This window comes from Periplaneta americana, chromosome 11 (genome assembly GCF_040183065.1).
Source record: "Periplaneta americana isolate PAMFEO1 chromosome 11, P.americana_PAMFEO1_priV1, whole genome shotgun sequence".
Classification (NCBI taxonomy): domain Eukaryota; kingdom Metazoa; phylum Arthropoda; class Insecta; order Blattodea; family Blattidae; genus Periplaneta; species Periplaneta americana.
Window position 1 is genome coordinate 74,902,825 of NC_091127.1, and position 25,984 is coordinate 74,928,808.

The 25,984-nt window shown below is 35.9% G+C and overlaps 1 protein-coding gene across 2 annotated transcripts in view; it reads right to left on the bottom strand.

Moving 5' to 3' along the window:
- Positions 1–25,984, bottom strand: part of cpx (synaptic transmission protein complexin) — a 449,267-nt gene that overhangs the window by 96,366 nt on the left and 326,917 nt on the right. For both annotated transcript variants that reach the window (XM_069839638.1, XM_069839639.1), the window contains exon 2: positions 10,777–10,937. In XM_069839638.1, coding sequence (XP_069695739.1) covers positions 10,777–10,937 — 161 coding nt within the window. The remainder of the gene's footprint in view (positions 1–10,776; positions 10,938–25,984) is intronic.

Genomic DNA, 25,984 nt, shown 5'->3' on the forward strand with positions numbered 1-25,984 from the left:
ATATCATGAAGACAATGAAACAAGTTACAATAATTCTGTTTAAACACATGGCTGATTTTAGCACGGCATATAGCTACGGGTCGCTGCCGATGTTGTAGTAGTCCGTGACGTGAGAGCATGACGAGCGACACGGAATCAAATCTCAGTCAGAGGTAGTGGGGGTTGAAGAACAGTGGCGACTCCTAGAAGATTACACAAAAACCATTGTAAGAGATTAAAAGATGATTCTGTTGAAGAGAGTTCTCGAGTGGTTTTAGATCCATTTTTAGATTTTAATGTTAGTAATGAAATTGACCCAATAACATAAGATGAGGTCCGACATGCACTTAGGAGTTCAAAAAATGAAAAAGCTCCAGAACCTGGAGCAATAAATACGGAATTATTTAAATATGGAGAAGAAAAAGTATTTTAAGAATCTCAACCAGACTCTTCAACCAGATCATAGAAGGTGATACTATTCCATCAGAATGGACCTTATCATTTATAAGTACAATACACAAAAAGGGAGACAAGAGAAATCCAATGAACTATCGAGATATCAGTGTATTGTATCAGTGGTAGGATACTCAGTAAAATAATCAATATACAATTGGAGTCTTTAATACATAATAACATAACTGAAGAGCAAGCTGGATTTACAACAGGAAAATCCTGTGTAGATCATAATATTTACAATTAGAAAGATGATGGAAGGAATGCTAACCAAAGGAAAAGAGATAACATTTTATCTTCATTGATATAGAAAAGGTATGTGACATAGTACCAGTTAATCGACTTTGGACCGCCCTACAAAAAAACTGGAGCCCCAAGTCGTCTCATAGACCTCATAAGGGGAATGTGTAAGTGTACAGCATGTGTCAAAATGGGGAAAAAATCTATCAGAAGAATTTTGTATTACAAAATAATTGAGACAAGGGTGTGGAATGTCACCAACCTTATTTAAAATATTTCTAGAGAATGCCTTGAAAAAGTGGATTGATTCATGCAGAGATATGGGCATAAATATTAATGAATGATCGTATGGTGTATACCTTGCTATTTTTTGGGACCAGATAGTAGTAGGACAAGATCAGGAAGATAATGAGTATATGTTCCGCAAGCTTATAAACAGGCCAGGCGGTTTCGGTCCCGTGGAAGTAAGGTTAATGGTACATTTACTATAGCATACGTTTGTCGCGTGGAATGTTATGTAAACAAAGATATGTGTGTACAGGTGGACTATCGGCTGTGTGCACGAACAGTTTTAGGAGCTACAACTACATACTACTTACGCAGATTACAAGTTGTTCCTAAATTATGTAGTCAAGGCTAAGTTGCACATACCTGTAAGGATATAACTCGAAATAACATTAAATCTCTACATACCTCAGTAACATGTCTACATATTTAGAGAACAACATATGAATAATTTAAATAAATTATGTGTAGACCTACATAACTTGTCTAATCGACTTCCTTAAAATCCGATGTAACAACATTTTCGAAATGGATTACGATTGGAATTCGATGTTTCTCCCTATCCTTATATTCTATACATGATTGAACCACGATAAGACTGGTGTTTGTGTATTTATATAACTTCAAATGTTGAACAATTGAAAATGCCTTACAGTAGGATTCTTTTTATTTTCTTGAATTTTACACAACTCTGGAAAAGTCAAATTTGCCGTCCGGTTTTCTTTGTGATGTGCAATGCATGTCTGCAGCATCCTTATTTTCCATTAATGCAATATTTTTTTCTTATATATTAGTATTGCAATGGATCTATAAGCTTATATTTGCGTTTTCGTCCTCTTGTAACTGAGCGACAAACTTTGCACTGTCCAATTCCTTTACAATATCTTACTTCATATTTATTCGTTGGAGCATATTGTTTTCGCTGTAATTATGCACTGAAGGACCTTCATATAACACCGCCTCCTTAAGTCACTGTAATCGGTTGTTGTTTTATAATGAGTGTAAACATGGACTGCATGACGTAGACCAGTAGTCACAACCCTATGTGCACGTAAGCTCTGCTTATAAATGAGTATAGTCTACATGGATTGAAAGTGAATTTTATGAAGACAGAATATGGTTGTTGGAGGGAAGGGAGAGGACTTTGTTGTAAATGGTGTAATAATTAAGACTGTCAGTCAGTTTAAATATTTGGGATCAATTATTATAGATAGTTCTGGTACTTGTGAAAAGGACATAGATAATAGAATCAGCCAAGCGAGAAAAATAACTAGATCCTTGAATGGTATCTTTTGGAACAGAGAAATGACAAAAACAACTAAAAAACGTATCTTGAAAACAATGGTAGAGAGTGTCGTTATATATGGGTCAGAGTGTTGGACTTTGAATGATAGATGGAGAAAAAAGTTGGAGAGCACTGAGATGGATCGGTTACGTCGAGGTATGAGTGTCTCGGTTGCAGCATATAAGAAATGATTTTATTAGAGAAGAGATGGAAGAAGAAGAAACGGTAGTAAACAGGATTGAGGAAAGGATACTGCAGCGTTACGGTCATGTACAAAGAATGGAGGAGGAGAGATGGCCCAGACGGATAATTCATTTATCCCCCACAGGAAGAAGGAAAAGAGCAAGGTCTCGTTTAAGTTGGTGTGAAAAAAGTTATGACTAAATGCGACTTAGAAGATGGGCAGTGGAATGATAGATCCTTATGGCGGATAGGAATTATAAACAACCGCTGAAAAGTGGATAGCTGAATAAAAAAAAGGAGGCGAAGGAAGGCAGGAGATGCTATTGGCTTGTTTCGTTCTAATACTTTCTTTGTTTATTTTGTCAGTCGGAGCTCTGAACACGAGACTGACCTGCAGTGACTTCTGTTCACAAAGTTGCAATCCTAAAGCTCCCTCTTTCAGGGACAGAATTCTTTCAGATGTCCTATAATCTACAACTATATACTAATCCTAAAGAGTTCCGTAGCCTAACAGATAACGTGTTAGACACATAACCGATATGTTCTAGTTCTTTCTTTCACTGTATCACTGTATTATTTTATAGTTCATATATTTTTGTCAGTTCTCTTTACTCCTATATTTATTTTTATGTTCAGAGCTGATGATATCCTCTAAGTAGACTACATACAAACTTCTGCAGCACGAATAGACGAGATCCTTCTCCTAGTAAGAATTCTTGAAATATAAGAACAGAAAAGTGCAAATTGTGCAACAAATATTCCATAACTAAATTATTTTAAAAAATTGTAGAAATTTCTTCCACGTTTAGTGGTATTTTTTACAGAGAGTAATGATATACAATCAGTGCTGGCTACTTCAATTATTGGAAGACGTTAAAGAAACTGTGCTGAATTTGTTAAATATCTATATAATCGATTATGGATATTATGATTTTATCCCTGAAAAGCTACAAATTCGATAAATTTCTATATCAGAAACAGTAAATGTGTAATATTTTGTAGTTACTCGTAAATTGAAGTTCAAATTCATTACATTTCCAAGACTGATAAAATCAAACTGGAAACATAGGTCCCCATCTAACGACCAAATTTAACGCGTTTTATCGAGTGTATAGCAATTGGATAGATAGATTTGCTTTCAGAAGTGGGCACAAACTTATCTATTCCATGAAGTTATGGAAGAGATAGCTATAGAATATTTAGTTATCTCTAGTTATGCCAGGTTGTATAAAGCAACCTGGCATACTCGCACATTCATAATTGTTATTTGAACGCTATAAAATATTCCCAGATTTAACCGAAATTGTACCCCTTAAAGTCATGTGCGTAAGTTTTAATTATAATAATAATAATAATAATAATAATAATAATAATAATAATAATAATAATAATAATAATAATAATATTATTATTATTATTATTATTATTATTATTATTATTACATAATTATTTTATTGGTGTTGTGAAGACGAAAAGAATTGTCATTGTATTATATTAATTATGTATTATATTGTCTTGTATTTGTAGAATTGTATTGCTTTGAATTGTATTGTATTGTATTGTATTAATTTTGTTATATTCATAGCACTGTAGTAATTTTTATCATACTGGTTGAGTGGAAGAGAAGGCCGAATGACCTTAACTCTGCCAGTTAAAATAAACCATTATTATTATTATTATTATTATTATTATTATTATTATTATTATTATTATAATCAAAATAGTTTCTGTATAGCCTGCAATGGAATAATGATGGAGTGTTTTGGTCAAGATGACTCGATACGTATTTTTTAATATCTTATTTAACGCCGCTATGTAAACTTCTAGGTTATTTAGACTCGATGAAATTGGTGATAAAGAGATAATATTTGGCGAAATGATGCCGAGGATTCGCCAAGACGTACCTGAAATTCGCCTTAAAGTTGTGGAAAACCTCGGGGGAGGGGGGGAACTCACCAGGTAATCAGTCCAAATGGGAATCGAAAACACGCTCGGGTGCATCTTTGGAGGTACATAATTAATCAGCTTGTTATTCTTAATTCGTACTCTAAACTTTAATTGAACTCTGAAGAAAACTGCAGAAGTTGAATAAATACAGATGGTTTTTATTTGGGGTATTGGTAATTAACGAGTTAATAATAGAAGTATTCAAGAAAGAAAAAAAAATATAAGACAAAGAGCTGTTTTAAAACTCTTATCATTTTTAATGATTAAATACAATGACTATGCTGATTATAACAAATTATGGAAACGAGTCGCAACTCGAATATTATATATTATAGTAATTAATTAATACAATAGAAATTAAAAAAAGACATCAGTATTGGGTAAAGGGGGAATAGACAGAGCAAACATAAGAAAACAAATTAACTTGCAACGCAACCCACAATGAATAGAAGTTCATCGCAAAGAGTGTAATAATATTGTGTAGATCTAGTATCTAAATGAAAATCGAATCAAGTGTAGCAGGAGATTGAAAGCTGCATACAAAAATACTGAAAGAAGGCAATCAACAAGGGATAGAAAGACGACTTTATGTCTTCTTTTGTTTGTCAAGGTTAAGTGAAGAAAAACAAACTATCGACGTATTTTACTACAAGGTGAATAATGTAAATATGTAAGTAGGTAATTTTAATTTTAATAATGTTTTTCAAAAAAAGGCTATAAAAATAAGCATGCCAGTGTAACTACTTGTACATTGCAGGACACTGGTTTGATGCGTATGTTTCTATACGTTTGGATAATGCCGAATAATAAGAAACGAAACCATACAAATAAAATATGAGCCAAAGTACAACGTAGAAATGTTTTGCATTTGTTAGCTTTTAAAATATTAAGTGATTAAGTATCAGGCTTCATGTATCTTAGTACTTTTCGGGGTTCTGGATGAATTTTTTTAAGTAGGTTATTTTACGACGCTTTATCAACATCTCAGGTTATTTAGCGTCTGAATGAGATGAAGGTGATAATGCCAGTGAAATGAGTCCGGGGTCCAGCACCGAAAGTTACCCAGCATTTGCTCATATTGAGTTGAGGGAAAACCCCGGAAAAAACCTCAACCAGGTAACTTGCCCCGACCGGGATTCGAACCCGGGCCACCTGGTTTCGCGGCCAGACGCGCTGACCGTTACTCCACAGGTGTGGACTTCTGGATGAAACCTGGCCAGTTCTGAAGACTATTTACTGACTAGCATGATGATTATAACTAGTACACACTGATTTCAATACTAATATAACGTTTTTTATATTCAGTTTACTTCAAATAATAAATATAACATCATCTGCACCTCATAGTACAGTACAAAGTTCATATTAATGACCCCTTTTTTATAATGTAATTGCTCGGATGTTGTCTCTGTGCTAATGATATTATTAATTAGTTTTATAAATGAAAATCAATTAATTATAGTTCCTTTTCACACACACTTTTATTATAATATATGTTCATGTTGTTCCGAGTATCTAATTTGACTTCAGCAATTAGTTTTCTAGTCAATTAAAACCATTGCTTTAGCGTCCGGACTAGCATGGCTTAACAGCCCAACATCCGCCCTGGTGATGGAATCTGTATGTAGTTCCGAAAGGTTGGAAATATCAAGTTCCAGGACACGGTGGAATGCTCAAAAGTCTGATTCTGATCATAGTCAACGGGAAAACCTAAAAACTAATATCATTTGGACCAATTTCGAAGTACTCAAACGAGTGAATCTAAGAAATGCATAAGTTTTTAAAGCAATGATTAACTTTACAAGTTCTTTACTATGTTAGCTTTTTAGAAAATTATCTGGCTGACTAGTTTTGAAGCGTTGTTCTTCATTGTCCAAAGCCTAGTGAAGGTCCCGCGCTTTCTTCTGGTTTCCTGTTGTGGTGGGGTGTGTTCATGATTGTATCGAAAATGGTGTGTGTTTTGAAATTGAGTTGAGTGTTCAGGATGTTCTGGGGGTAAGTTTTTGTATGTTTGTAAATTTAATATTGATCTAGAGTGCCAAGTTTCTATTATAATATATGTTCATGTTGTTCCGAGTATCTAATTTGACTTCAGCAATTAGTTTTCTAGTCAATTAAAACCATTGCTTTAGCGTCCGGACTAGCCTGGCTTAACAGCCCAACATCCGCCCTGGTGATGGAATCTGTATGTAGTTCCGAAAGGTTGGAAATATCAAGTTCCAGGACACGGTGGAATGCTCAAAAGTCTGATTCTGATCATAGTCAACGGGAAAACCTAAAAACTAATATCATTTGGACCAATTTCGAAGTACTCAAACGAGTGAATCTAAGAAATTCATAAGTTTTTAAAGCAATGATTAACTTTACAAGTTCTTTACTATGTTAGCTTTTTTAGAAAATTATCTGGCTAACTAGTTTTGAAGCGTTGTTCTTCATTGTCCAAAGCCTAGTGAAGGTCCCGCGCTTTCTTCTGGTTTCCTGTTGTGGTGGGGTGTGTTCATGATTGTATCGAAAATGGTGTGTGTTTTGAAATTGAGTTGAGTGTTCAGGATGTTCTGGGGGTAAGTTTTTGTATGTTTGTAAATTTAATATTGATCTAGAGTGCCAAGTTTCTGGTTTTTGAATGAAGTTTTTAAAGAGCTAGAACAGGCTAAGTGGTTGTTAGAATTCAATACTAATGAATAAAATACATTATTTAAGCATTTTTATGACTTGATAAATGTAAAATAAAATTTCGCCATAAACTGAAGGCACGTGAGATGGACGTCCTCCAACGAATTATGAAAATCCGCAGATAATAACATGCAAAAATAATATTAAAATGATGGTGGATTATGAAACACCTATAATGGATTGACTGGAAGAAAGAAACACACAATAGTATGACCATAAATCAACGACGGATTTTCAGAGGAGGCAATGGAGGCCGTACCTCCCCTAATAGTTTACCAGAATACAATATCGCAGTGTTAATTCCAGCTGAAGTAAGATCATAGACAAGTTATAGCAAATGCCGGACTTTTTACTTTTATATATTTTTTTAGTAGGTTATTTACGACGCTTTATCAACAGCTTAGGTTATTTAGCGTCTGAATGAAATGAAGGTGATAATGCCGGTGAAATGAGTCCGGGGTCCAGCACCGAAAGTTACCCAGCATTTGCTCATATTGGGTTGAGGGAAAACCCTGGAAAAAACCTCAACCAGGTAACTTGCCCCGACCGGGAATCGAACCCGGGCCACCTGGTTTCGCGGCCAGACGCGCTAGCCGTTACTCCACAGGGTGGACTACTTTTATATTAATTTTACTATTCAGTACGACTAAGATGTAAGTTACGTCAAGACGACCACATCCAGTTGGTGATGCCCGCTCGCTATAGACAGGACAAATAATTTGTACCGAAAGAAAACAGATAACCTGTACAATCGACATCGAGCAGCCTGCAGTGTCTATGCGAGTAGCACAGCGGAGACAACTGTATAACTCTTTTCCTCGGTAACAATGACAACAGCAGTTCAACCAATAAGATAGCTGGTTAGAGGAGTGTTTAAACCTGACTAAAATCAGCGAGAGGAGGCGAATTTGGAGATATCCTACCCAGCGTCGACAAGTGTATTGCTAGTCTCCGCTGCTTTCTGCTATGTTAAGCTATATTGGCAAGCTCTCTCTCTCTCCCTTTATTTCTTCTTCGCTTTAGAAAAGCGCGTCATGAATTGTTAATTTTCTCTCCCAGCGTAAAAGTTTTTATGTTGGCAGAATTTTTTCTTCTTTGCGGGTGTTTATATTATTTTTTTCTTTTGTGTTACGAAATATAACTTATTTATTTATACAGTGTATTAAATATTGATAGTTTAGAAATAAATTCAGACTAGTCTCTAGATACTTCTAGTAGTAGATGTTCAGCAGTATATTGTGACCTCATTGATCGGTTTGCGAAGGAAGAGGATCGTCGAGTGAATTTGCTGTACAAGTAGGCCTATGTAATAGTATTAAGGTACGTGAAGGTCCTATATTTTTTAATATTATATAAAATGCAACCTTTCATCAGTCACGTTTGGCTTCTTCAACTTTAAAACCCACCGTTCGCCACCGAATAAAACATTGCAGGTTGCAAAGACTATTGAAAACAACCAAGTTCACAGAAAGTCTAGAAGAGACTGGACGAGATTGACATATATATATATAGTGAAATGATTCTTGTAGCAGGAGTTTTAAGTTTGATGTAAAAGAGGCCAGTGGGAAAAATATCAATTATTATGGAACCTGAAAATAAAAGACAGATGAAAATGGACATGTCCACGAGAAAAGAGGAAAAACGCAAGGGAAGTCAAATGGCTGTTCTTTAATAAGGCGTAAAGTGTTTAAGTATTATAATATTATCATCAGCATCAGTATAAACAAGTGCAGATTAATCATGTTACGGTGGTGAAAGAAGTAATTATTTTTAAGATTGCCATTAGATAGTTTTCTTGGACATCCCACTTTTATTCTTTATGCATAGGTTTATAATTGAAAGATATGTATGGTAATCTGTAAGGATCCATCACTTGAACATATTCTTTTGATTTGCTGAAAATTATTCAGCAATGAAAGGAACTATTTATGGTGGCGTTACCTTACTCTATCTTGAGCTCTGACGCTGAAACGAAGCGACGCGTACAGTGGCATCGTTGCCAAACTGAAGAATTTCTAGTCATCTGTGTTCCAGCAGTCTAACAGGTCGAATGCAACTCATGGATAGTGATGAGAAGAAGTGGCCTGTTCTGCATTTACAAGCGATAGATTGTCTTTAAGCTAAGAAAATATTTTTTTATCCTTTTTACAGCTACTGTAGTTCAAGGTATGGCAGAAGCTCTGTGGCTATGTGTCGACGATAAAAAGAATAACAAAAGAGAATTCTCATAACGTTGGTGACGGTTTTTGGAATGCTGAAGCGACCTAATGGTGAAGGAGAACTTGTTATTTTCTGTTATGGAGGTTCGACAGATGGCTCTATCAAAGGATAGTTACGGATTTAAGTCTAAGAAGATGAGATTATCATGCAGAAATTGATGCAGGCAGGCATGTCGAACGGTTTAGGGACAGAATATTGCCAAACATACCTGCCGGCTCTTTCACTGTTATGGACAATGCCTCCTACCACTCTACGTAGATGGACAAAGCGTCAACCTGAATGAAGGCTCTGCATTTTCTCTCTCTATCGTTCGACAAGGGAAACTGACAACAAAGCTGCTATGAAAGCCATGGGCCAATAATGTTACGAGATCTTGACAGCTGATCATTGGTTGACGAACTTAAGATACAGGGACTCAACTATAGATGCAACACTTGGATGTCATGACCATGTTCATTATTTTTCAGTATTTGAAAGATCTCAGGTGTTTAAATTATTCTAAGAAGATTGCCACTACGTCGCAGGAATATAAATCTACAACTTAAATATCTATTATTGTGGTCTCACGTTACGTCCTTAAATTCCGGGGCCTTTGCAGGTCTATTGTGTCATATTTTCCCATTTTATTTCCTGCTCTATCTATTCAAAATTTATACGGTCTCACATGATGTCATCCATCACAGGATTATGCAATGTTAATCAAGACATTATCCCGCAGAAATGTCTGTCCGTAAAATAAAGATGGTACAGTGAGAAATTGTCTTCCGGTAAATTTACCTAGTTTGAATTCTCTTAAGCATGTGCCGTAAATATACGTATACAGCCAGTGCCACAGTTTCTGACGTGTGAAATAAATAATGGGAACGTTGAGAGCGAGTATCTTATCTTTGCCACAAAATGTGGGCGAGAAAGCTGACAACTGTTTAGGAGGTGGTACCACTCTCAGCCGAAGTAGCAACGGATGCCACTGACTGGACAGTGTACTCAAGCCCAGAAACGCGAAGTGCGAGTGTCTTGCCTTTGACGCAGTGGGCAGATTGCTGACGAGACGTGCTGAGTGGTACCGTTCTCAGCTGCAATGGCAACAAGTGCTCACTGACTGGCATTTTACTCAAGGACATGCGCCAAAAACGCTGGCACTGGCTATAACACTCGACATCTAGATTCTATCTAGATTTTACAGAGGAATATCAATGGCATGGGAGTTTTGTATGTCTAAAAACAGTGACATTCATGTACAGCATCTCTATATCCTAATCATGAAAATGAACGAGAAAATGTCTAATCAATACTCCCTTACTGCCTACGTAGTTTGTGACATGGCAGTTCAAATTCGCGGTTATTTTGCATTGAAATATGTTCTTTGCTGGGTTCATTATATAATTTTGATGCTGTTTTCCAAGAATTTCTCATTGTATAGCAAGATATGACATGATCAGTGACATATCTCTTGCGGCGTGACATCACATATTTCTCGTGATACAAGCTACAATAATGACGTGTCTACGTACCTTGTCCCTGATCTCCTGTCTCATCTTCTCTCTCTCTTCCTCCATCTTCCGGTGCTTCTCTTTCCGCCTCTCCTCAGCCTCCCTGATGGCCTCTTGCCGTTCTCGCTCGGCCTCCTCTTCCTTCTCCTTATCATCTCCGTCATCATCGCCTCCCACCGCACCTGCAACAACAAGAAAAATAATGACGTCTACTTGTGAAGCTGGGGAGAGGTCTGTGGTACAAAAAGCACAACTCTTAAACATCGAATAATAGCATAGAATATTCTTTGCCGGGTTCTACCTGTAGTAGAGATGGGTAAAAATAGCTGGAACAGTTTTTTTGAAACTGTTTCACAATTGAAACTGTTTCAGTATGAAACAGTTTCGTGAAATAACCTGTTCCAACTGTTCCAAAGAGAGTTACACTGCTCCAGTGATCACTTCAACTTTCCACATGGTTCCAAGAGATAAACAGTTTAATTTCTAAACAGTTTTCCTTTCTTCGCTGTCTGCAAAGGCTACATGTAGCGCTATCATCAACCTCCAATCGAAAGTAGATATAATAAAGATTTTCCACACGGCCTTCGTTCAACAGTGTGTAGTACCGCGGAATTTATTTGTACGAATCAAATTCCCTAACAAATCCGATATTAATAGGCCTAATTATTAGCTGCCCATTGATGGAGAATAATTATGTTTATCGTGCCCTGACATGGTGTTAATTAATATACTGCAAAAATATTATCAGATAATGTTTTATTGTTATTAAATTATCCTACGGTTATATACGTTATTTTTCACTAAAATAAATTCATTTTAATTGTACAGACGTGGACAAATTATTAGACTAAAACTTTTCTTGGAAACATAATATAATTCGTCATATCAACTATCAGTATAATTCACAGAGTCTCTATTGTTGTAAATATGATTGTTTACATCTTCTGGTATATTCTTCCAATGGTTAAGTATGTTTTTTCTAGCTATGTTGGTACTACTGGTGTTTTAATTATATACTGCAGAAGATATTCTCCCATGGCCTGCAAGAAGACCGGACATGAACGAAATTGAAAATCTGTGATCTATATTGAAGAAGAAAGTGAACAAAAAGAGGCTTACAACATCACATGGACTTATTTAAGTACTGTCTCATATCTGGCTAAATGATGCTAATATTCAAAGAAAGTGTCAAATTTTGGTTTCCAGCATCCCTGACAAAATCAACGTGTTAATAAAGAATAAGGGAATGTTTACAAAATATTAGTAACCTCAAATCTCAATTTTCTGTTCATTATATCTGTGCGAAATACATTTTTGTTCATTATTTCTACCAATAAATGCAACTTCGTTGCACATATAATTAATTTAGTCTAATAATTTTTCCACGTCTGTAGATATTTACGGTACTCTTAACAGTAACCTACGAAAAATGACTGACTTTAGTCGTCATAATACACTGAACAGCTGATTTAAGACGATTGAAGGGCTTTGAAACATGTTCCTGAAACAGATGAGAAGTTGAAACAGTTGGAACACTTGCAACAGTTGGCACAGTTACAGTCGAAACTGTTTCTTAAAAAGAACAGTTTATCCCATCTCTAATGTACTTTGCATTGTAGACCTATTTATGCATGATTATTGACTGACTACTATTTTTCTGTTCATATAATTTTTAACTAAAAAGGCTGTTCAGAGAAAATTGGATAAGATAATGGAGCAAAGACGGGACGAGAATGACAAAGAAGTAGATATTTGACAAGTAGTACATTGAACTTTGTTACTGATTATACTGTCCCCTTTTAAGAGTAACTTCCAAAATTGTAGATTTCTTTCCGACCTTCGGTGTTGTCCTCGTCGCGCATTGGAAGAGGATCTTTGATGAAATTAAGTTATATATCAAATCAGGTAAAAATTCTACTAAAATTTGTAGTAAATATGGGTACCAAAATGTACCATATTCTTATATAAAAAGAAATATAAACGTAAGGGTCCATTGTAAAACCTGCTTAATGCATGAAGTTAGTAGTGATACTTTGTATCAGAATCTTACACTGACATACACTGTCGACAACGGTCGAACAAACAAATGCATTGAGTGGAGGCGTTCACAGTAAAGCCGTGCTGCATTGGGATATACGTTTCCACTAGAGATGAACAACTATCGAGAAAGCAAGACTAACAGCGCCCGCAAAGCCGAAAACCCGCACGAAAATGTTCTATACGTCGCGTCGTTGACGTAAAGACTGCTTGTGAATGTTTCGAGACGCCGAGATTGATCACTCCCGAAGTCCCGATCGTCAAGTAGCCTTGAATCGCCACAGTTGTTTATACCTGACTGAACTTCTATCTACTTTGGCAACTGTTATATATGTATAAACAATCAAGTAGCCTATTTGAAACATCATCTCTACCTTTCAGTGTGTAATAATCTGTTCCCCAATCTTTATTTAATTACTAGGCCCTTATTAAAAGGCAAGGAATTTTCTTTTTATATGTTTGAGATCAAGTGTGCAATCTCAAGTAAAAAGATATTAAGGTTATGTTTTATGTTTCTTAGAAATGCAAATTTATTTGAGAATTGTTTTTTTTCTATTTATATAACCATAGATAATATATAATAGAACCAAAACATTTTGATAACTGAGATACTGTTGTTTTGTCTTTCTGTCTCATTTAAACATTCATAATGCTATTTATTTCAATATATGTATTATTAAAAGTTACGAAATCTTTCCACGCCGACCAAATGCTATTTCTAGAATGATGAGCGAGACTCGAAGCGCACGAGAACGACGAGACGAGACTCGAAAGACAAATGCAACGACCACAAGGAGCGAGAGCGGAAGTTAATTTTGTTCATCTCTAGTTTCCACAGACTGACGATGGAAATAATAATTCTATTTTTTTCCGTCCGTGTGCGCCAATCTGTAGTATAGTTTGATGCTAAGCACAATGCTCTTATCACTGTCTTGTTTCCGTTTCTTTAACGAAATGGTTGACAATGAGAAACTAATTTCTTTGCTATAAGAGCGTCTTAGGTTCCATTCTAAAATACTACTAATAAAATTTAAGTGGGTGCTTCATCAGCCATTGGAATAGAATATGAAACTCTACATATTCTGGGGTGCGTTCTTCAGTACACTGTCCAGTCAGTGGCATGTTGCCACTTCGACTGAGAGTGGTACCACCTCCTGAACAGATGTGACGTCAACAATCTGCCAATCACAGTAGTTGTCAGCTCTCACGCCCACAGACTCTGGCAAAGATAAGATATTAGCTCTCAATGTTCCTATTACTAATTTCACACTCCAGAAACGGTGGCTTTGGTTATAACCCAATCGCTTCTATCGTCCCCTAATAACAATATTTTAAAAAATTCAATAGGTAACTTTCTAAATACAACTGCTCAACTATTTTAATGGGCGTAGCATAAAATTTGATTAAATTTAATACTGATGAGAGATCTCGGTATAGGTCTGTGCAGTATGATCACAGACTCTGCAGAGCATGGTCATCCGATGAGTCCGCTGTGTATGCCAGTGTAAAACAGCGGATGCAGTGTGACTATTACCGTAACTGTGCGGTATGGATGGATCATTAGAAACTAGAGGTTGAAACAAGCCTACAGTCACTTAAGTCAGTGACAAGTCAGATTGCGCTATCCCCAAATTTCTAAGTGTGCGAAAAATTCCGAGAAATTAAATTTATTAACAATGTAACAACAATCATAGCAAATACTGATTTTATCACTTGATTGAGTTTGAGAAGTTTAGGAATTAAATTTCCACTCAGTATAATAATAATAATAATAATAATAATAATAATAATAATAATAACAAAAATAAAAATATATTAAACACACACATGGAAGCCGTACTATTGATTAATATACAGAGGTGAGCCTGCCTGGAGAGAAATAAAAAAATAGATTGCAGCCGCCAAATTACTCTTCAAGGAACGACCACTCATATAAATTGAGGGAAAGAAGACAGAGGACGGACACTGAAAAGTTTTCTTTTCTCAATCATACTATCGGGGACTGGAATGATTTACCTGCAGACTTACTGAAGGCTTTACCAATAATAACTAAAAATGTATTTAAAAATAGGCTTAAGGACTTTACTAATAGACGGTAGTATATTTATGTACACACTATTTAAAGGTAATTAATATTTTGTTACTGAAGTGTTGTATGAGTGAAAAAGCGTGTTGTGTCAGTGAAGAAGTGTGTTGTGTAAGTCAAGTGTGTTTCTGTCAGTGAAGTTTTATAGTTTATAATGACAGTGCAAAGTATTTGAACAGTAAAATGTTTCTGAAGTGTTAGTGAAATCAGTATAGAATCAGTGAAATGTGTCGTAGTTCCAGTGCAGTGAGTGAGTTATCAGCGTGTAGTGCTGTAGTGAGTGTAGTGCTGAAAGGTACTTGTGCAGGCATGAACATATCATACTCGTGGGTTTTAGTTCGAACTTAGGGTTAAGATCCAAATTAGATTTACTTTAAATGTTATTTTAAGTGATCGTGCTTCATTTAATTTAGGATGCTTCCTGTTGTTATTATTATTAATTATTATTTGTATTATTAATTTATTAATAATTGTATTTTTTATTAATTGTGTTTATTATTAATAATTGTCATTATTGAGTGTAATTAGTTACCACAGCCACCGAGTATATACCCATTTGCAGTGTGAATATGTACATACATACATACATATTCTTCGACTAGCCTTGTTGCAGTAAAAGGAAAAACACAGTAACCTCTAGAATGGAGAGAAAAAAATGTTTACCATTACCGAAAACAAATGAAGTAATTGTGTGCTCACAATTAATATGTAATTGGTTTTTGCTGGCACGTGATATCTGGGACATTATGGCCTCCCCTCGTTACGATCACCAGGTTAAGTTCCCCTCGGGACTATTACAAACAGCGCGCTCTGGGAGAGATCCGATGGAAATGCAATACTGCCACCTATGGCGCTATGTGCGCCCACTAACACGGTTCAATATCTCTGATTACTAGCTAATGTCATTAACTTTCCATTATAATGCGCTACGTTACCCAGCTATGCCAAATTATGTGCATTTATATCTCTGCTCTTACTGGAAACATACCGGTCTCTATTATAGTTTAGATCTGTATAGAAATAGAATTTAAAAACAACTGTCCAGAAATGAATTCTACAGATATTGTCCTGAAATAATCTCCATCATATTTCAAAGAACAAAACAATTTTATTGATATATTACGGTTTCACTGCGAGGTTTCAGATATTTAACGGCCTTTTAGACTTTTTCTTTTTAGATTTAAGTAAATATGTACAGATTGGAAGTGAAATAACCTTGCAGATTGAAAGAGACGTTAGAGTACACGTAAATGAATAGAAAATCTGCATTACATTTTGTGATCAAATGCATGGTTAATTAGAAGATCAATTTTGAAGTTTCAGCAGTCCGACAACATCGTCGCTAATATATTCTACTCGTATACAGATGTAAGAAGTCAACGAATTCGGTGAGTCTCCGTATGTAAGCTGCCGAGATGCCAAGACGTTGCCAAGCGTTCGCTTCGTACAATGCAGCATTAGGAAAGGAAGGCGATTGAGCAGTGCAATTTTGGCCGATTTCTCTGCAGATAATGAATTCGCGAATTTTCTTGATACGAAGTTTAACAATAAGCATACAATTTAATATTTTAAGGCATATAACTCATTCTTAAGCCTAAGAAAAAGCACCTTAAATTATAAACTTGGCTACTTTCAAGTACTTACGTTCCTTTCCGACGGGCGGCGGCTCCATTACGCCGAAAAAAGATGCGATTTTTAGCTTTATTAGCGACGTCGTTTATCCGATTATATTTTCTTCCTGATATTTCGAGAGAGAAACCAAAGAATATGATCCAAACACAGCAGTAATAAACTAAACAACATCAATTAAAGCTAATTAAAACAGCAAGGCAGAAGAAAAAGCTTATCACAAGAAGCATACACAATAGGAAGCGAAAGACCTAGACACGCAATTCTAAGATAAAAATGTGAAAGGAAACAATAGAAAGCGGAATTTGATTACAAGGAAAATAGGAATGTACTGAAATGAGAAAGATTGTGGTTTGTAGAACTTTACGTTGGAAATATTTACACAAATCTTATAAGACATTAACAGTGACTGCTTTGCTAACTGTGGAATGTGGAGTTTTTAAAAATGATTAAATATTTATTACGATATATAATAATATGGCGATTGAGAAAACGAAAGACGATAGTCTCCACAAATGGATAAAAAATTACCTCAGTTTAACGAGGGGCTTGAGGACATACTTTGTTACGGGCAAAAATACTATTAAAGGGAAATCATTATTCTTTTATACTCAAATTAAATACAAGTTTTATATCCACGACAATATATCCCTATATTGAAATTCATTTCATGTCTCTTTTCAACTGCAGAGAGATGATGAGATGATGAATGGTGATAATGGAGCATTGGTGTAATGCGAATAGAAGGAGAATGGATGTCCTGAAAGAAAAACTATATTGGCAGCTATTTTAGATATAAAAATATTACAGGATTTGTAGAATATGGAATCCTGCTTTCTTTTCGTAAGAAATTATGTTTGCTATCTAAGCTAAGACTGGGTCCATTTTGAAGAGGAATAATTCTGGTTGAAAGTGAATGGAAATACAGTAATTCCGTTTTATTTTCTTATCTCCAAGCGGCACGTTTACTATTAGCAGCTACGCTACCTGCTTCCGTCAAACAGCCAGCAAGATAATCATAAAAGATATTCATCATTAGCACTGATTGTTATTGCATTGAACAGACGAGTAGAATATATAACCTTGTTAAAAAAAACATTTTCCACAAACAGAAGCTTTATGTTGTTTAGGATTTCCTCGGTTGAAGCATGTCGTCGCCTGCTACGCTTTTTGTCTTGTACACTTCCAGTCCCTCTCAATTTCCTAACATGATTATCCGTTGTAAGATGGCTTAACACATAACAAATTTTTTACAAATATTTGAACTTGTTAGACAGACTTAGTGAGTACATGAGAAACATCAATGTTAGATATTGCAAAGAAAACAGAAAAAAATCCATTCCAATCACACGATCAGCACAGAATATAAATTCTTGCTCGTACTTGCCATGTACTACAGGAGGGATGCAGTACTGGCGAGAGAGGGCTGGAAGTATGGGGAAAGCGTTGGTTCCCCGTCCACAGTCACGGGCGTTGAATGACGTCTTTGTGACCCGTACGAAATCACATAACACAGACACTGAATACAAATCCCCTCCCTTACCAAGTCAATGACGCGAAGGTGGAAGGAAGGGATGAGAGACGTATTCCGCCTTATGACTTACGCCACAATTAGCGTCCACTTCTGCAAGCCTGTAATTACTTACAATGGCTTTTAATGAACCCGAAGGTTCATTGCCGCCCTCACCTAAGCCCGTAATCAGTCCCTGCCCTGTGCAAGATTAATCCAGTCTCTATCATCATATCTCACCTCCCTCAAATTCATTTTAATATTATCCTCCCATCTACGTCTCGGCCTCCCCAAAAGTCTTATTCCCTCCGGTCTCCCAACTAACACTCTATATGCATTTCTGGATTCGTCTATACGTGCTATATGCCCTGCCCATCTCAAACGTCTGAATTTAATGTTCCTAATTATGTCAGGTGAAGAATACAATGGGAGCAGTTCTGCGTTGTGTAACTTTCTCCATTCTCATGTAACTTCATCCCTCTTAGCCCCGAATATTTTCCTAAGAACCTTATTCTCAAACATCCTTAATCCCTTCAATTGTCTGCTATCAATGTTTCTAGACATGCTGATTAATTATTCCCCACAGGGAAATCACACCACCTTTGCTGCGGAAAATTTTACACAGGACATGGTGCCCATCATTTTATGCCGCGACAATGATGGTGCCCATACTGATGTTCTGGATCATTAAACAAACTCAAACGTAAAGCATCAACCATTGCCACACATCTGCTATGACATGTACAAAATGGATGCACATCAACATACAATCAAGGAGAAGTAACAAGACTTTCGGAACTTACTGTATATTGCTAAGATGTCTTCTACAACTCGAAACATTTGAAGAGACAGCCCGTTATTTTCCTTCCGATGTAAATGGACTTGACCTATATGAAATTATTTATTTTATAAAATTTCTTGCTTGAAGAAATATGTGACTTCAGAGAAAATAGCGAAGTGAAATGAAGAAAATGCTGATTTTAGCTCAAAATAGACGTTGTGGAATATGAACGTTACATTAGCGGACATGAATGGTGTCGGCCAGAACAGAAATGGAATTAAAAAAAAAGTGAACATTAAATACAATGTCCAAAAGAATGTGTGAACAAAAATATGATTAGACATTGTGTCTGTGGAAGATGCGTCTTGAAACCCTTTGTATTATCGTGTTTGCGGACTTTAAATTATTTGTGTAATGCCAGATGGTTCCTCAAATTCTCAGTAGAATGGCAAAATTATGCACAAGTTAATTTCGTGTCAGATTAGGATTCCCAGTGCTCAATTACCTCGTTACTGTGCACACGATTACATATTTAGCTCGACAGAATATGTGTGGGGCGTCTGACACACAAGAACCGACGGGTTAGAATGCGGATTCACGTGCTGAGATCCAGATCTGCCGCCAATGAATAAACAACAGCAACCCTTGTCTGTTATTTATCAAATAAAACATGACCGTAAGAGAGAAAGGGGGAAGTAGCAGAGGAGAAATAGTCATAAATACAAAGCAAGTCATGCAAATTTTTTCAACGTTGTATAACTATGTACTTCACTCAACATGTTAAATAATATTTTCATTAATATAGCATAACAGTAGTCTTGTTATTGTATTCCGTTTTCTTACAAGGAATATGACATTGTTTACAACAAGCGGAATAGCTATGTAAATCTCACGCCTGAAAATTTACGATACTGCGACCTATCAAATGAGGGGTTCGGGAGTAAAACATGGTAAATGACGGTTTAGTGTTTTGAAGTTATTAGGTAGATAAACATTTATATATGCAACAGTTTGTATAGTTACCAGAAAAGTAAAATTTGTATCTATACTTCTGCCATCTGTTGAGATGTTGGAAAACTAACAACGGGTTGTTTCCGATCTCTGATAACGAATTTGAATGACGTCATGTGTGTCAGGAATCACACCGACAGCTGAATTGCGGCGAGAGGTGACAGACCAGTAGTGAGTGATTTCATAATCAGAGTGCACGGTGTATCACAGTAGCAATGACCAAGAAAATCGAATCTTTTTGGAGGAGTATATAACAACCCTTTTCGATGCCAAGTACAGTTACGTGAAAATCATAGGAGCCTGCAAAAAACGTGGTTTTGTTATTTCCAAGAAAGGAATCTTGTGTGTACCTAATAGGACTGGCAAAGCTCGGATGAGAATAATTCCAGAGTGGAAAAAGCAAGCAAATCCACCCCCCATCACAAGTCGCCGCACCCCAAGAGATGATACAAATGAATTCCATTCGAACTTTACCAATCTTCTTAAGTACATAGAAATTGCCTTTCTTGGAAATAACGAAACCTCATTTATTACAGGCTTCTTTTATTTTCACTGAACTGTACTTGGCATCGGAAAGAGTTGTTATGTACCCCTTCCAAAAAAGCTCGATTTTCTTGGGAATTTCTGCTGTGAGTCGCCGTGCACTCTGACTATAAGATCACTCACTACTTGTCTGTCACTCCGCGCCACAGTTCAGCTGTCGTGTGACTTCTGACGCACATGATGCCATTCAAATTCGTTATCAGAGATCGGAAACAACTCTGTACTGCATTAGACACAGAATGTAAGCTACCATATTATACGCTACATATCTAATTTCTGTCCAAAATGTTAGTTACCATGTTTTATGCCCGAGTCCTTCAAATAATAAATGACCTACTTACATATATAAATGAGCTTTGAAGATTAAAGTGGCTGATTTCAAGAATCAAAGTAACAGTATCGGCTAGGATTTCAAGAAATGAATTAAAATAGATTGGAAATAATAATAATAATAATAATAATAATAATAATAATAATAATAATAATAATAATAATAATAATAATAATAAATGTCAGAAAGAAAAACATATTTTTGCGCATAAGATCTCAATTAAGAGTTTAGATTTTAGGAAATTAAATTAAATATTTTGTAATATTTTAAGATTTAAAAGCATATAACGATTAAGATTAAATATTGAACTTCAAACTAGGATTGGCATAAAAGTTAGTTTAAAATAAATCTCAATTAAATGCTTAGGTTTCGAGAATAAAAACAAATATACGCCGTAATAGTCGAGATTTTAAGAATGGGATACAAAAAATAGTACCTTAAGATTTTAAGAACAACATCTGAGCAACCAAACAATGCTTGAATTATTTAAAAAAAAAAAAAGATCAAGGCTAGCCGGCTTGTCGGATGCCGGATGCCGAACCGGGGGTGAATTCATGCACTTAGGCTAACACTGGCCCATTGTGCGTCCTATAAGAATATAATTGTTCCAGTTCGACAGGTGGCCTTGGTGACATTCCTGAATCCGATACTGACAGTCGAGCCATTTTGTCTTATCCCTGATAGAGACAGGTTCCATTCCCAGAGGAGATCTAATAAACTATAGAGCCGTCTGAACACACAAGCCCTTAAAAGCTATATCAACATCGGAGATCCATACTACTCTCAAGACTTCACCCCCAGTGTACTTTTAACTAATGTAGACTAGATGATAAACGAAATGAGGGAAGGTGGGAAGTGTTTTTGAAATGACAGAGGTAGACAAAGTTCCCCTAGGAAATCCTTTGCAACATCTGCTTTCTATAAAACAAATTCCATCACTACCAGGCCGGAGATCGAACATGGACCCCTAGCTGGAAGACCAGTACGCCAGTGCTGAGTGAAATACGCGGCTGGATGTAGATGATTGGTTTTATTTTAATTTTTTATTACCTATACAGAGTGGAAGTGAAATAACCTTGCATCTTGAAAAGGACGACAGAGTACACACAAATGCATAGAAAACCTATATTACGTTATGTGATTAAATGTACGATTAATTAGAAAATTACGTTTGAAGTTTCAGCAGTCCGGCAACATCGTCGCTAATACACTCTACTCGTGATACTGATGTAAGAGGTCAACGGACTCGGTGAGTCTCCGTACGTAAGCTGCATTCTGCCGAGACGTAACTCGCTCGCTTCGTGCAATGGCTTGAATTTAGGGATTTTAAAATTAAATTTACACGAAAACCGTTCACGCTATTGAAATACGCCAAAGGGATTAATTATTCATTATTAGATTTCCTATCGATATGGACAAAAATCACGATCCTACTCGCAATATTTACCCGATAAGAGATTGTTAAACATTTGAGAAAAAACATTTTGTTTCTGAAGCACTATGAACTTTCCACCAATATGATATACTTTTTTGTTACATAGGCCTATAGAGCTATTCGCTCTGGAAATCTGCAAGGCTATTTCACTTCCACCAGCCACCGGCGTGGCTCAGTCGGTTAAGGCGCTTGCCTGCCGGTCTGAAGTTGATCTCGAGCGCGGGTTCGATCCCCGCTTGGGCTGATTACCCGGTTGGGTTTTTTTCCGAGGGTTTCCCTAACCGTAAGGTGAATGCCAGGTAATCTATGGCGAATCCTCGGCCTCATCTCGCCGAATACCATCTCGCTATCATCAATGTCATCGACGCTAAATAACCTAGTAGTTGATACAGCGTCATTAAATAACGTTAAATAACCAACTAAAAAACACTTCCACTCTGTATAGTGCTTGAGGTCACTTTGAAATTAATGTAGTTAAATGGCAAAAGGCCAATAGAACTCAATATTTGAGATTATGAAGTGGAATAGAATGAGATGTAAGAGGAAAAAGCAGATGAAAAGAAAAATTAATGTCTATAGAGAAAGAAGAAAATTCTCATCGTATTGGAAACTGTTAAAGAACGACACGAAAAGTGTATTTTGTACCAGAGCTTGATTATTCGTAACTATCTTGTTTCTGTGTAATACCAGGCTATGGAAGTTGTGTAAAGTAGAATAAAAGTTACTTTTAATGCAAAATAAATGCCGTTTATTTGTCGTTTATGGGCTCTGTTTTTGTCCGAAACAGAGTTAACTGCATTACTTTTAAGTGATACAAGAGAAGTCGGTTATGTTAGATTCAATTCCTGCTCTCGCAGACAAAACATTGCTGCTACTACTACAGTGGAACCAGTGACATCAAAGCCACAGCCCGCTGCAGTGCGGGCTGCAGTCTCTCCAGGGTGCAGAAACAACGGAACACCGAGGAGCGTATCGTCTCTGTGCGGTCAGGTGACTCTACACGTACTAAAGCACCTCGGCTAATGGAATTAAAGCCATTCAGACAACGAATAAGTGACTTCAGGTCAAGTTCTTAATACAATGGTTATAAGAGCGTCATGTTAAGGAAAGAGAAATTTCATGGAAAGCAAATACAAAAATCTGAAACGAATTCAAGGTCGTAAAAATCACAACAATTAGGGTGCTATTCATAGACATTTCGCAGCACGCGCTACGAGCGTGCTAAACTAGCCCCGGCTATCCACTGGTTACTTGTACAGAATTCAAATCATATCCTATCGCTAACACTGGTTTATGAATACGAAAAACGCTGATCATCCACCGGAAGCCCGCGCTAAGAATGTCTATGAATACGGAGATTTTAAATACATAATATGTTATGCTTGGGCTGGATTCCCGTTTAGTAGTGATTGTTGGCTTCTCCCGAGTTTTCCCCAGCCGTGGGGCGTATGCCGAGTGGTCCATGGCGAGTCTTCGGTCTCACCTCACTTCATTCCTGTTTGGTCTGATTAATTGGTTGAGTTTTTCCGAGGTTTTTCCCAACCATAAGGCAAATACCACATAATTTGTTGGCGATTCCTCAGTCTCATCTCAATACATCTCGCCAAAAAATTGTAAAAAAGTATTGTAACTGTAATCTTGTAAAATTGTGACTTATTCCACATCTTTATATTCTTCATCTTATACAGTTTCAGTTGCTAGAAATTGGAATTCGCTTCCGAGTGATGTAAGGAGTTGTTGGACAATAACTTCACTTAGGTCAAAATTACATGAATTATTACTTAACAGATTAATTACTGATTAATATTTGTTACTTATAATGAAACTAAGATCTGTCCACTCTTATTATTATCATTAATTTCTCTAAATACATTTACAAAACCTCTAATGGCAATCACATTAATATTCTCATTATAGAAATATATTTTAGATTTTTTTCTCCTTATAACATAGCTCTAGTAAAGTTATATTAAATTAATTATTATCATTTTACTAGCTATCTCAACTTAATTATAATTGATTGAATTAAATTAGCTCATAAATTAAGTTATTACTTTTTCTCATAGGTTTATTTAAATTTAAATAAATATGTAGGCGTACTAGTCGTTAAAACTTAACTGAAGAATATTTCTGGAGAATATTTTAAGTGTAGTGTAAATATTCGTAATTTAAATATGTATTGTATTGATTAAGGCTGGTTGAGTGGAAGAGAACTCTGCCAGCGAAAATAAATCCTTCTATTCTATTCTAAAGCTTCATTGCTAATGTAACATCTATGGAATACAATAAATGAAATGAAATGAGTACAAACGTGAAAGAATATTAATTTCTACACATATTGGGACATATATTTTTTGATAGAATCATAAAAGATGTTTATCAACAGCTAAAATGAGACTCTAACGATCCATATTAGGCGTTACATGAAATTACAAACCAAGAAATGAAAATAGAGAAACTTCAATGTCTAATTGAAATAACAGATAGACAGAGAGACAGACAGATAGACAGACGGACAGACTGATTTATTGAGCAATATTATACATAGGCCTACAGATGTACTATATTATCCGAATTTTCTCTTACATCCAATGCACGTATCTTCTGACCGTACGTGCTGTGTAAAACAAGTCCTACTTTGTAGGTTTCGCCCCCCTCACCTATGATTAGATCCAATCACTCTCCAAAAGAATACACAGATTAAAATGAAAATAGCACAAACAAAACACATTATATAATATATCCTAACCTAAAACAGACATAAAAGTGTATAATTGAGTAGATATCATTATCCCTTCGTCAGTTCGCATCACACACTTCAACAGCTGAAGTTCTAATCTGTCTCGCCTTCAAGAGGAACAATCCAGTCTTTTGTTCGTATTCTCTATTCCCCATGAGGTCAAGACATGCAAGCGAACTCCTATTCTGACTTAGCATCGAGGGTGGTAGATATTTTCTCCGGATATATTCCAATTCGACACACTGCAATAAAATATGTCTATAGGAGTCCTTTTCCCCGCACAGTGGACAAAGGCGATCTCCTTTGTTGACAATTTTATTACCCTTCCATGCCCCCAATCTCAGCCACGTTAAACCTGCTCTACTGTCTTTGTTACGAGAATTTATATAGTCACACCTCCCCCAGTTAAGAGGATATGGTTGTGGAATGCAACGGCTTATGTTAAGTGTAAATAATGAATATGAGATGATATGTGAAACAGATTTTCGTCATAGAGCAGAGAAAAGGAAAATATAAGAAACTGATGAGAAAATGGTTTGGAGAGCTGAAGTTGTAAAGCATTTAAAAACCCGATTCTGAACAAAGAAGATGAGAAAATTATGACGAGAATGGAAATTTCAAACATGAAGTTATCAAGCAACTGGTCACGATAGACGGTCCATTCATTTTAAACATTTCTTTAAAGTTTACAATCACAAATTACAACTGTGAAAGCTAGATAATGAATACATCTGATAAAGTAAAAGTAGAATCTACAGATATGAGATTCCTGAAGTCAGTAGCTGGAGATAGACTACTCTTCTCTATTTGTTTTGAATAAACTTTATTTATTTAGCCTTTTCTAAGTGGAGGCTGCCTACAAGACAAAGCTTACCATAAAAATGTTTTAATAAATAAATGGTAGGTAAACAATTATAATAAAAATAAGAAAAAGAAATACCAGATTTATAAATATTTGAAAACGATTAAACAAATAATCATTAATTCCAGAAGAAACGTTAAATCTTCCTAGTATCTATTTATCAGATGATCAGAGTCATATGTATTAAGATATAAAGAGGCAAATATATGAAATATGATCTGAGGCAGAAAATAAATTGACATAAACATGACTTTTGATGACGTA